Raw genomic sequence first — 13425 nt, 5'->3', positions numbered from 1 at the left:
ATAGCTAACAAAAGCAGTGATAAGATTAACACCCTTTCAGAACACAGGTCCCTTCATTGCACTGCACCCAAAACAGTCCAAACTTCAAAGTCATATAGAACCTTTTAAAGATCCATCCATTCATTCAACCCGTTCAGCTGACCCAGAACTGTCTTTCTGGTTCTGTTGAATAAACCATCTTTCCAATCAGCCTCCATGTTGTTTCCAGTGCCTTTCTCCAGGCTTGGAACTGAACCAGGTGGATTCTCCTTCTAAGGAATTTTATCTTTCCAGGCAGGAAAATTGGCTGAAAGCATGACGTGTTAGTGAGCTTGGAAGGCTGGGTGAGGATCAGCATTGTTAGCCTTGGAGAAACTGAGAATGGGTGTGAGCCAACTAAAAGCATACAGACAATATGGGGGCTGGAGAACATTTTTATCTTACTGGATGGAGGCAGCCTAAGGGTCTTTGGGCCCTCCGGTTTCAGAGAGCCACGATGAGATCTTTTAGAATCAGATTCGGGAAGTCATGCACTCAACTATTAGACCCTTTCCGGCGTCTAAAGCGTGAATGTACTGTTTCTGATCACACTATACATAAGATTTCACATTTCTGTTTGTTCTTTTGAACGTACTGATATATTTTAAAGGCAGAATTGTATTTCTATATTATATGGAGTTTTAGAAAATATGACTTCCCCCGTAGTCTAAAATGGTACGGTCCAGGCACACGCGACCCCTTTCCAAACCAAACCAAGCGATGTTCTTCATCGTATTTCGCATCTGGAAAAGAAGTTATCCAAAGACCAATTTACCAAAGACCAATTTACAGGAAGCAGTGATTGATCGAGTGAAAGAGGGCTGGAAAAACAAGGCGAAAGGAGGGCGGGGGTCTCGAAAGAAGAACATTTCTCGCCGCCCCACCCTCGTACCGTTGCCCTTTTAAAGCTCCTCCCTTCCTTCTCCCCTGCTCACTTCGCAGGGCTTTGATTGATTGAGCTGCAGTTGCTACGTTGGAAGCTTTGGGGGGAGGTCCTATTGGGGCTTCCTCCCAGGCAGATCGCCAGAAGGTGGGCCTAAAAGGAGGGCGCCACTTCCTGCCTGAAAATGAATGAGTCCGCGGGGAAGGAGGCAGTTCCCCTTTCATCTGAACATTTGATCCAGAAGAAAACTCAGCTCTTTTTCTACCTAGGCGAAAAATAGCAACGATTTGTACGGAGAACCACCTTTGTTCTGCGGTTCTGAACAATCTGCCACACCTCGAAGTTGCCTTTGCTGCTTGATCCTTATTCCAGGCGGCGCGATCACGGCAATCGTGGGCTCTTGAGCTGATCATTGCTTCTCCACCCCCTCCTCTGTCTCGCGATTTCTCTCTTGCAAGATCCGGGTTGTTGCTGATCTCCACGGCGTAACTGGAATGGTTTCTGCGGGTGAGTGTGCATTTTAAAATCGCAACCTAAGGATCTAATACCGACTAACAAGGAAAGGAGCTTAAACGGAATTGGCAAAGATTTTTCTGCTGCTGAGTCACCCATCAATACCATGGGAAACATTTCATCCAATATCTCTGCCTTTCAGTCTCTGCACATTGTCATGTTGGGTCTGGATTCTGCAGGCAAAACCACGGTGCTCTACAGGCTTAAATTCAACGAATTTGTCAATACGGTGCCTACCATTGGCTTCAACACTGAAAAAATCAAGCTAAGCAATGGAACTGCAAAGGGCATCAGCTGCCATTTTTGGGATGTAGGTGGGCAAGAGAAACTGAGGCCTCTGTGGAAATCCTATAGTCGTTGCACTGATGGTATCATTTACGTGGTGGACTCTGTTGATGTGGACAGGCTAGAAGAAGCCAAAACAGAGCTGCACAAAGTCACCAAGTTTGCAGAGAATCAAGGCACTCCCTTATTAGTGATTGCCAACAAGCAAGACCTGCCAAAATCTTTGCCTGTGGCAGAAATAGAAAAACAGTTGGCTCTTCATGAGCTAACTCCATCCACTACTTACCATATACAACCAGCCTGTGCGATCATTGGTGAGGGTCTCACAGAAGGTATGGACAAACTGTACGAGATGATTCTCAAGCGCAGAAAATCCTTAAAGCAGAAAAGGAAACGATAGGCAAGAAGAAAGTGCATTCCATTAGAATCATAGTATGACTTGCTAGTTTGAAGTATTAGTTAAGGATGCCGGTGTTTATATTATTTTCCATAGTATCACAGAGTCCTTCAAATATGCTGATTTTTTTACAAGTTCAGATGATAACATTGTGCTGACTACCATTTGGGATGCTGGTCAGATCTATGCATGCCAGCCTATCACTTCCATCCTGCTCTCAGGCCCCATGAGCCAGTGGGATAAGAGAAGGCCTCTTCATAATATTCTAGCAGGACTAGAAGGCAGAAACTTTTCCTATCAGTTGCTTCTGACCTTGTGAACTACAAATATGCAAGACGCTTCCCTAATTCTTTGGACAATTCCTATGAGTGGGAGAGAAAAATCGTAAAGCTTGATGTGTCAGGGCAGGTCCCTGTTCCATTCAAATTAAGATTTGTGCTGCCATCTCAGGATGTTACTACATGGTGATGTGTGTGCATGAAGATCTAGACATTGCTCGATGGGAAAAATGCTGTGATTAAGGGGAAATGTGCATTAAAAATACAGCTTTTATATGAACCACTTGTGGAAAACTTTCTCAGCCCTACAACAAAGTTACCAAGATGTTTATGATCTGTTGTGTGTGGCTGTTACCAAGATCAGCAAGTATGAAATTGCTGAACAAATGAGGCTGGGCTACTTCCTGGAGTAATTTTTATGTGTTTGGAGGGAAGTAACCTATGTTCCCTGTCATTTCAGTTGAGTGTAAGGATATACATAGTGGGTGGAACTGTTCTTTTCTTTTTTTTCTGTATTGTCTTTTGGATGGGTTTTTAAAATTGGTAAAGAGGGCTGTGTATGTTATGTATTCCTATATTAAAGAACTAAGTTGGTGTGTTGATGCACTTGAATTAAAAAAACTGCTTGGATCATTTGTGACCAGTAGCTGCCTCTTGGTGCTACTTTAAGCAACATTAGAAAATGTTACCTTTTCATAAGTCTACGCACTGTAGCAATAACCACTAAACAACTTTTTTAAAAATACCATGTCTTTGTAACATTGAACTGTGGACATATTGTATTTCTAACATTTAATCCAATCAAACAATGTGACTCATAATTTAATTTATTACTTTATAATTTGATGGCTTTTATAATCCAAAGGATTGCAACTGTGAATAGCAGTGAAGGAAAATTCAGATTTGTCTGATTTGGTATAGAAAATAAAAGATATAGAACCAAAAGGACATTCTAAACTTTCAGCTGAGAAAAATCCCCAGTCTAATAAATTAACCTTCCTGTTTAAATCCATGGTTCATTGTTATGATTGTCAAGAATATAGTAAGAGGCAGACATTAACAACACTATGTTAATATTAATTTTAAAAGTACAGGGAAATTGGCATTCTTTATGAATACTTGCAGTAATAATACAATCTGTACTTGTCTACCCAGTTGAATTATATCCAATTACATACATTTATTAGGAATTAACTCTTTTATGTTATTATATAATAAAAGCAAACCTCATTTATGGTATTTATATGTGAATAAGGATGCATATCAAGCTCTAAAGCTAAAGTCTTACATAGGCTTATTTGGGAGCAAGACCTATTGAACATGGACTTGGTTTTAATTGAGTCAGTAATATTGACCTCCTTGGAAGAAAACCCATATCTAAAGAATATAGAATTGTGCAGAGAGATGATATCCCAAAAGTAAAATAAAGAGTTTGACAACTTTAATTCTTCAGCTAATTGTAAAGTCTTTGTGACAGAAAGGCCCAATCTCTTATTTTAGAGTTACATCCATGATTCAGTTTCTAAGAGGTGGATTAGCTACTTTTTGATGAAATCATGTGCGTTCTAGAAAGAGCAACAGATAAATGTAAGCTTATATTTGACAACACATTCCAATCAGTTGATTTTCTATTAATTCTTTTAGGCAACCCTTTTTTAAGAATGCAAAGACCTCTCTCCTCTTCCAGCTATATTGTATCAGATTATTATGAGAAACCAGAACTACTGCCACTTTTTTCTCTGCATTTTTATATTTACTACAGCTTTAGTTACTGAATATTTGCAATGCAGCTGTAAACAGTACAGGAGTCCTGCCATGACATTGGCATCTGCTGCAATTCAATTTCTTTACATGCTTGAGGAATTTATTTACATGAATGGAGACTTGTTCACTAATCCCCAGAGTGGGCTGGTCCCATTGTTTAAAGTATTGCTTTTTAATTGGTTAATTTCTTCCACTTACAATTCTCAGGCATGTTTGTTACCTCATACCTGAAAAAGAAAGAGAAATAATATATTTAATCCAATTTTGAAGCCAAATGCTGTCAGTTTTACAATATGGTTTAGGAATTGCTGTTCATAATCAAATTGTATCAGAAGGCAGATATGGTTTTGGATTCTTTTTCATTCACAAAATGTATTTCTTGCAAATATTAAAAAAAACAAGTTTATTCTGCTTTGTCAGATCAAGTTGTACAGGTGTTAAATTAACGCAGTTAGGTCTTGCCAGGCATACTAGGTGTTAAATATGCCAGTGTCTTTAGTGGATTAATTTTGGTAGCAAAAATTTTTTGATCATTTTGAGTTACACACAGTTAGAAACACTGCCATGCATATTATTTTTAAAGTCAGACTTTCTTCTACTGTTCAAAAATAATCCTGGCTAGTATCTTCATGAATTATCTGAGCAAAAGAGAATACCTGAAGATATATGATGGTTTAAAATGTTGCTTTTAAAATATTGCGTAAGTCTCATTTCTAAGGCAGATTTGTCCTAGTTTAAGTATTTTGTTCTCTTTAATAATGTTTGGAGAATGTTATCAAATACTACAAGACACTAGTCTCATTTTCTTCATGATACACCAATTAAAGTATTCCAACAAAACATTTCTGGATAGTGTTGTTTTCATTCTACTGTACTTTGGTCCTATTATCTTATTTTTGTAATGCATGCAAGAGTCTGCAAACCCAAAATCATTTAATGAAGTAAAAACATTGAACTATAACAGAGGAAGATTCCTTAACACGAATAGCTTTTTGATCTTGCCTTGTCCCTCCCACAAGGTTTCTGAAGATAAACCTCAGTTTTGGGCTTTGTATACTAAGCTAAGCCAAAGCAAACCACATTAGTGTGCAATGTGAATACTTTCAAAGAAAAATATTCACTGTGAATTATTTGTGAAATGTTTGACTATTCAGGTTTTAAAATCCTGAAACACTTTGTTGAACTTTTACAGAAAACTAACTACACTTCAGTTAAGTCCAAGCATTAATTTAAAATATGACTAGTATTAAAGGTCTAATAACATTTTGCATATGAATAATGTTATCTTCAAAGAGGAAACAGGGACTTAGTTTTACTTTTTTTCCAAATTAAAATTATATCACCAAATATTTCAAAAGACATGCATCCTACATCTATATTTACAGATACAACCAAACTGGAACTGATTTTTGATTTTCTAGTGTAATTTGCAATCTTAAGATTTCCTGCTACAGCCTATTCAAATAATACCCCAGTCTTGAGTTCAGCCAATATTAGTTTCCCCTTCTGCTTAGGTGTATCATCTAATACTGTGATGGCGAACCTATGTCATGCCTGCCAGAGGGGGCACACAGAGTCCTCTCTGTGGGCATGTGAGCTGTTACCCAATTGAGCTCCACTGCATGTGCACCTACGCTTCCTGTCAGCCAGCTGATTTTTGGATCTCTGCCATGCATGCAGGAAGCATGCATGCATTCGCAGGGGGGGTTGTGCATGCATGCATAGGGGCAGGGGGGAGCATGGGGGGTGCCGCATGCCTCCCCGTGCCCCATTTTTGGGTGTTTTCAGGGAGGCCTGCTAGACCCAAAATGGGCCGTGGTGTGTGTGTGGGGGGGTGCCACACACATGCAGCCCTTTTTTGGTTCCAGGAGAGTTCGGGGGGGGGGTTTGCCAGGCCCAAAACGGGGCACTGGGGGTTGCATGCGCATGCACAGGGAAGCGTGGGGGAGTCATGCACGGATGCGCAGGGGTGAGTGGGAGGTCGTATGCGCATTGCATTATGGGTGTGGGCATACTTTCAGCACGCAAAGAAAAAAAGATTAGCCATCACTGATATCTAGATTCCTTTAGGGTAAGGTGACCAGACGTCCCGCTTTTGGCGGGACACACCCGCCTTTTGACGCATATTCCCGCGTCCCGCCCGCTTTTTAAAAAGGCACGCTTTTTTTGGCGCGCGCAGCTCCCGCCCATCAGCTGCTGGGCTGGCTCATCGTTTCGTTCTATGCTACCTACAAATTTAAGCCAGCCCAGCCTGCCGCTCATTGATTTGATTTGCTGGACTCCAGCCAATCAGTGAGCTGGCCAACCAGCTCACTGATTGGCTGGACTCCTTAGCTGAGGGCGCATGCGCGAGTTTCCATTTTTATTTCGTCTTTCTTTCTTGTTGGGGTTGCAGCTGCTGCGCTTACTCACTGGTGGTGAGTAAATAAATAAATAATGTATTATTTTATTCTGATAATTTTATTGTAATTTTATTATAATTTAATTTTATTTAAGGAGAGAGGAGGAGGGGGGGAAAAACACCGCCGTTGCTGGTCGCCGCGTGCTCCCTTCCTTGCTCGGGGCGGAGAGAGGAGATGGGGGGGGGAAAAAACACCTTTTTTTCCCTCCCCCTCCTCCTCTCTCCGCCCCAGCAAGGAAGGAAACCCCCCGCCGCCCGAGACACCCCTAAAGGGAAAGCGGGAAGCCAAACGCGGCTTTCCAGACTCTTTTCCCAACTCCCAGACTTTTTTTCTGGGTTCGGGGAGGAATAAGAAAGAAAACGAGCCCTTTATTCGCACCAAGAACTTTAACCGGGGCATTATAATTTTCTCTGGAGTTTCCCACAGGTGCGAAAACGGCCCATCCGCGGACAGAAGAAGTCGGGGAAATCCGTTCCAAGGGCGAGAATGCAACTTTTGCTCCCGTGGGGTTGAGGGGAGGGGGGGGAGGGCAGCGCTCTGGAAAGGGGTGCAGGGGGGGGGGTGAAGGGGGGGTGGGTCACGGAATGCTCGCGCCCAAGTTGGTTGCAAACTCGCCCGGTTTGGCTCCGGGAGCGCCTTCTTCTTTTTCCAGTTCAGCAAAGAGTTAAGGCGGATTTTGTGTGTGTGTGTGTCACAATTAGGTGCATAAGGGAGGGGGCGTTAAGAAGGCTGCGGGAGAGCTCTGTGTGTGTAAGGAAGGGGGACAGGAAAAGCCGACCCCAAAAACCTCGGCCTGCCTTCCCAACCTCCTTTTAAAAAGAGAGAGAGAGAGAATTTTCTCCGATCTGCCAGGTTGCCCAAAAAGCCCGTGGGAAAAAGGCTACTCGCCCCCCCCCCTCTCTCTCTTCCCCCCCCTGCCCGGAATAAGCCAAGAAAACGGCCCATCCGCGGACAGAAGAAGTCGGGGAAATCCGTTCCAAGGGCGAGAATGCAACTTTTGCTCCCGTGGGGTTGAGGGGAGGGGGGGGGAGGGCAGCGCTCTGGAAAGGGGTGCAGGGGGGGGTGAAGGGGGGGTGGGTCACGGAATGCTCGCGCCCAAGTTGGTTGCAAACTCGCCCGGTTTGGCTCCGGGAGCGCCTTCTTCTTTTTCCAGTTCAGCAAAGAGTTAAGGCGGATTTTGTGTGTGTGTGTGTCACAATTAGGTGCATAAGGGAGGGGGCGTTAAGAAGGCTGCGGGAGAGCTCTGCGTGTGTAAGGAAGGGGGACAGGAAAAGCCGACCCCAAAAACCTCGGCCTGCCTTCCCAACCTCCTTTTAAAAAGAGAGAGAGAGAGAATTTTCTCCGATCTGCCAGGTTGCCCAAAAAGCGCGTGGGAAAAAGGCTACTCGCCCCCCCCTCTCTCTCTTCCCCCCCCCTGCCCGGAATAAGCCAAGCCTCAATGAAGCCAAGGCCGCTTTCTCTCCCAACTCTGGAAAGGCAACAGAGGGACTATTGAGGGGAGGGGGGGCTTCTTCAGCCAAGCACGCCGGAGTTCGCTGCTCCCCCACGTCGCCCTCACGCTGCCTTCCTTCTGAATGTCCCTTCTTGCATGGCTCCCCCTCCCCATTCGCCCCAATTTGGCTGCCTGCGGATGAAGGGGGTGGGGGTGGGGGGGAGATGTGGAGGAGGAGAAGGAGGCGCTGGTGGGGTTTTTTAAAAAAAACTTAAAGGGGGGGGGGAGAGAAATCCGTTCGCATGGCAACCAACACAGCGGTTCTCATCGCCAGAGAAAAGAAAGTTTTGTGGGACTTGTCAATCACGGGGGCCTCCCCACTTCTTCTCCATCTCTCCCCCCACCCCACCCCCACACACCTGCGAAGCTCGCTATATTTCTGGCCGAGCGCGCCAGTTTTAAAGGCGCGCGGTCTCTTCCCGGGGAGGGGAGAGGGCAGCTGCGGGGGCGGGGGAGTAGCGTATAGTGCAAAGCTTTTCAATTGTGCGTCTTCCAAACTGCCCTCCCATCTCTCCGCTGGGGGGGGGAGTGTTGGGGGCGCGAGGGTCGATTGGTGGTCCTTTTCCCGGTCCGCTTCCTTTCAGAGGAAGTCCCCCCCCCGCATCTCTGGGATCGAATTCACACGTTCCCACTCAAGTGGACTCCCGGGTCTTGTGAATCTGGCCGGAGTGTTGTTGTTGTCCGCCCCCCCCCACTAACAAGCCAGGATTTAAAAAAACAAGGAAGCCGTGTTTGGAGTGGACACGGAGCCGTTCTCACGACCTTTCCCACCCCGTAACCTAAGGAAAAGGGAGTGTGGAAGAGAAGGAAGAGTTAAGGCTAGCCCGCGGCGACCAGCAACGCCGGTGTTTTTTCCCTCCGGAGGGGGAGGGAAAAAACACCGGCGTTGCTGGTCGCCGCGTGCTCCCTTCCTTGCTGGGGCGGAGAGAGGAGGAGGAGGCGGCAGGAGTTATTCTGGTGGGGGGGAGGCTCGTCGGCATCTTCAGCGGCAGCCCTGCCCCTGTGAAAAAACCCGAAGATGGAGCAGATGATGTCGCCACCACATGACTGGAGGTGGAATTCTGGGAGTTGAAGTCCATAAGTCTTAAAGCTGTCAGGTTTGAAGACCCCAGGGGTTTTTTTCCCTAAAGGGTTAGGGGTGCAAGGATCTTGTAACTTGACAGCTTTAAGACTTGCATGCTTCACTGCCAGAGTTTCTGAGCCAACGTGACTGGAGGAGGAATTCTGGGAGTTGAAGTCCACAGTCTTAAGCTGTCAGGTTTGAAGACCCCAGGGGTTTTTTTCCCTAAAGGGGCAGGGGTGCAAGGATCTTGTAACTTGACAGCTTTAAGACTTGCATGCTTCACTGCCAGAGTTTCTGAGCCAACGTGACTGGAGGAGGAATTCTGGGAGTTGAAGTCCACAGTCTTAAGCTGTCAGGTTTGAAGATCCCTGTGTTCCTAATAGAAAGAGTTCAGGTTTCCAATCTAACTTAACCTTTGTTATTTCTTCCAACCAATTTTTGATCCTTTTCCAGAATTTTTTTGCCTCTTCACAAGTCCACCATAAATGATAATATGTGCCATGATGTATTGAATCACATTTCCAGAAATTTACCGAGGTATTTGTTGAAATTTTGGCCAACCTTGACGGTGCCAGATGCCATCTATAATAAAGCATTTTGTACTGGTTTTCCTTGTATGGGATTGATAGTGTCATTCTTAAATTTATTCCCCAAAATTTTTCCCATTTGTCTAGTTCAATGTTATAGCCAAAGTTCTGTGCCCATTTTATCATTGGTTCTTTTACAATTTCCTCTTCCATTTGATACTTCAAGAGGAATTTGTATATTTTCCCTATCATCTTTCTGTCCAGACTTTGAATAATTTTATCCAATTCGTGTGGTTCTGTTTCAATACCATATATTTTAGTGTCTTTATTGTATTTAGTTTTAATTTGGAGGTAGGTTAGCCAATCACCTTTCATATTCTGATCTGCCAATTCTTCAATTGTTTTTAAATTTCCCTGTCTGTCAATTAGATCTCTGTATCTTAGAATTTTGTTCCAATCTGTAAAATTTGGGTGTGTCGTTCTTTCTGTTGGTGATAGCCAATTTGGGGTTTTCACATAGTGGATTTTTTTGATTTTGAGCCATTGTTGCAGTAAAGTTCTAATTAAATGATTTTGAAAGTATTTGTGCGTTTTATGTTTGTCATTCATTCCATAAGAAATTATGCCAGCCTGCCTGCAGGTCATGGCCTTCTAAGATCAGAATTCTTTTATTCTTTAACTCAATCCAATCCTTCATCATTGTCATTGTTACTGCAGTTGCGTATATATAGGCTCCCTGTGTGCTTCCATCCATCCCTACAAAGATCTGCTGACTCTGCCTGCCTGCTGGTAAGTGAGCTGGGTTTTTTCTTTTATTTTTTTAATGTATTTTAAAATAATATTTTATTTATTGTGCATATGATTTTTAAAAATAGTGTTATTCTGTGTTGATTCTTTTTTTAAATTGTCTTAAACTATTTAAAAAAAGATTCTATCCAAAATAAATTGAAACAAGCCATTTTTAAAATTTCTATGCACAATACTTTGAAATGGACTCAGGAGTCATGATTGACACTGAGTGAATTTGCACTTTTAATAATCAGGAAGATACAATGGCATTGAAAAAAGTGACTGATGACCATTTTTCACACTTAGCGACCATTTTCACACTTAGCGACCGTTGTGGCATCCTCATGGTTACGCGATCAAAATGTTGATGTTTGGCAACGGATTCGTATTTCTGATGATAGTTTGAAATGGTGACAGTATAAATTATTGCTGGTGTAATACTTAACAATGGTTTTTAAGGATTTCTTTTATTTATAGAATACCTTTTTATTATTTTGGGGGGATTTTTACTTTTAAATTGTTTATAAAATGTATTTACTACAAGAAATGTTCCTTTTTGCAAATGTGATCTTTGCAAATCTTTGTGATGCAATATGTTCAGACCAGGTTTATGTGTCTCAAAGTGGCTGCTATTCTATGGGCAGGCCAGGTTGGTGCAAGGCAGCTTTGCCAGATTTTGTGTGTTTCACCCTCATTGAATTTTATATCGTATAAAGAATGGAAGGAGGAAGGAAGAGAAAAAAGGAGGAAGGGAGTGAGTGAGGAAAGAAGAGGATGGAAGGAGGGAGGAAGGAAGGAAGAGAGGGAAAGAGCAGAAGACAGATAAGGTGAAGGTAGATAAGCAAGAGGAATGAAGGAAGAAGTGAGGAGTCTCGAGGAGGGGGAAAACATTTAGTGACCAAAGTTACAATGGCATTGAAAAAAGTGACTGATGACCATTTTTCACACTTAGCGACCGTTGCGACCATTTTTCACACTTAGCGACCGTTGCGACCATTTTTCACACTTAGCGACCATTGCAGCATCCTCATGGTCACGTGATCAAAATTTTGTTTGGCAACAGATTTGTATTTATGCTGGCTTCAGTGTCCCGGGGTGACCTTTTTACAAAAAAATTTTTTTTAATCAAGCCCCCCCCCCCCCCCCCCCCCCCCCCCCCCCCGGTCAAGGGTGTCCCTCTTTTCCAATCTGAAAATCTGGTCACCTTACTTTAGGGATATTTACACAGATAAATTCTGGAGAAAGAGGGAGGGAGAGATTTTTATGGGGGGGTCCTTCAAGCACTCTGAGCTTGTTTTCTTGCAGATGTTTTATTATCAAATTAGGTAATCAGTGCTATAAGGGTATGGAATTTGCTCTTATTTTATATACTAGTGGTTTGCCTTATTAGTGTTGGTAGGACTGTTCTTGGTAATTCCTTGATTAGGCTGCTGTTTACTGTTAGTTTGTTTGGCAGAGTTGTTAGTTCCTTGATTAGGGTATTGTTTACCAAGTGATTATTGGTATAGAGCAGGGGTATCAAGGCCCAGGGGCCTGCAGGATTTCTTAGATCTGGTGCATGGGGCTGCCCTGGAAACAAGGAAGGCCTGGCCAACAGTGCTTCTGCTAGCGAAAACTGAGCTCAGGAGGGCTGTGTGCAGCCCTCTCAAGCTCCGTTGTTGTTGGCAGAGGGTTGCAGGAGGCCATCACAGCTGAAATGGAGCTCGGAGGTCCTGTTTTTGCTGGCAGAGTGCTTAGGCCTCCACAGGTGGCCCTGATACGAGTGACATAGAGCTGGCTACGCCCACCCTCGCCACGCCCACCCCAGCTCCCCTAAGTCAAACACAGCCCTGATGCGGCCCTCAATGAAGTGAAGTTTGACACCCCTGCTATAGAGTTAATCTTGGTGTTAATCTCTGCTCCTATGGTTTTTGATTGCTAGTGAGGTGCTGTTTTGGTCTTTTTTTTTTTTTTTTGGCTTTTTTGTCTGTTGAATAGAATAGGAATAGGAATAGAATAGAATAGAATAGAATTCTTTATTGGTCAACTGATTGGACACACAAGGAATTTGTCTTTGGTGCATTTGCTCTCAGTGTACTTAAAGAATAAGTACACTTATTCATCAAGAATAAAAAGATACAACACTTATTGATAGTCAAGGTTACTAATAAGTTATCAAATCATACTAGGAAACAATAAAAACAATATAAATTGAGAGATACAAGCAACATGGTTATAGTCAAAAGTGGGGAGAGAGAGATACTAGGAAGAAAGAGAAGAATAATAGTAATACATTCTTGGTAAATTGTTGACAGTGTTGTGGGAATTAGTTGTTAAACAGAGTGATGGCATTCAGTGAAAAAACTGTCCTTTGTCTAGTTGTTCTGGTGTGCAGTGGCCTATAGCGTTTTGAGGGTAGAAGTTGAAACAATTTATGTCCAGGATGTGAGGGGTCTGTAGATATTTTCACAGCCCTTTTTTGACTCATGCAGTGTACTGGTCCTCAATGGAAGGCAGTAGCCATGGTTTTTTCTGCAGTTCTAATTATCTGTTTTTTTTTTGTTTTTTTTTTATTACCATATTTTTTATTTCATTTTCATTTTCATTTTATACAATCACTTATATACTGTGCGTAACAAAAAAACAAAAAAAAAGGAAAAAAAATCCACCATAAAAAAACCAACATAACACTTCAATCCCCCATACACCCTTTCTTCTCCCCCTCCAACCTTCATTTCTCCCCTCCAACATTCCCCTCTTCTACTTCCCTTCCCCCTCAGACATCTCCCCCTCCCTCCATCTCACCCTCCTTACATTCCCCTCTCACTCCCTCTTTACTTCTCCCTCTTCTTTCCCTCTACTCCTCACTTTGGTGTATCCCTACAATTAATCTATTCAGTTTATTTTTTAGAAAATGAAAGGAAAAAAAAAGAAAAGAAAAGCGAGCAACAGTATACAAGTGCATTCTTATTGTTCTAAGAATTGAAACTGTATTTCCACCCTCCCCCCTCCCCCCTATAATCCCCCCTCCCTAA

At 43.1% G+C, this 13425-nt stretch overlaps 1 protein-coding gene across 1 annotated transcript; it reads left to right on the top strand.

Moving 5' to 3' along the window:
* The first annotated feature begins 1011 nt into the window (after positions 1-1011).
* On the top strand, positions 1012-4968 carry ARL4C (ADP ribosylation factor like GTPase 4C). Its single transcript, XM_032212488.1, has one exon. It carries the CDS (start codon positions 1521-1523, stop codon positions 2097-2099), a length of 579 nt encoding a protein of 192 aa, XP_032068379.1. The 5' UTR covers positions 1012-1520; the 3' UTR covers positions 2100-4968.
* The last annotated feature ends 8457 nt before the right edge of the window (positions 4969-13425 follow it).

The sequence above is a fragment of the Thamnophis elegans genome, chromosome 3 (assembly GCF_009769535.1).
Source record: "Thamnophis elegans isolate rThaEle1 chromosome 3, rThaEle1.pri, whole genome shotgun sequence".
Taxonomy (NCBI): Eukaryota; Metazoa; Chordata; class Lepidosauria; order Squamata; family Colubridae; genus Thamnophis; species Thamnophis elegans.
Note: the sequence above shows the minus strand (reverse complement) of the source record. Positions and strands in the feature narration are given on the sequence as shown.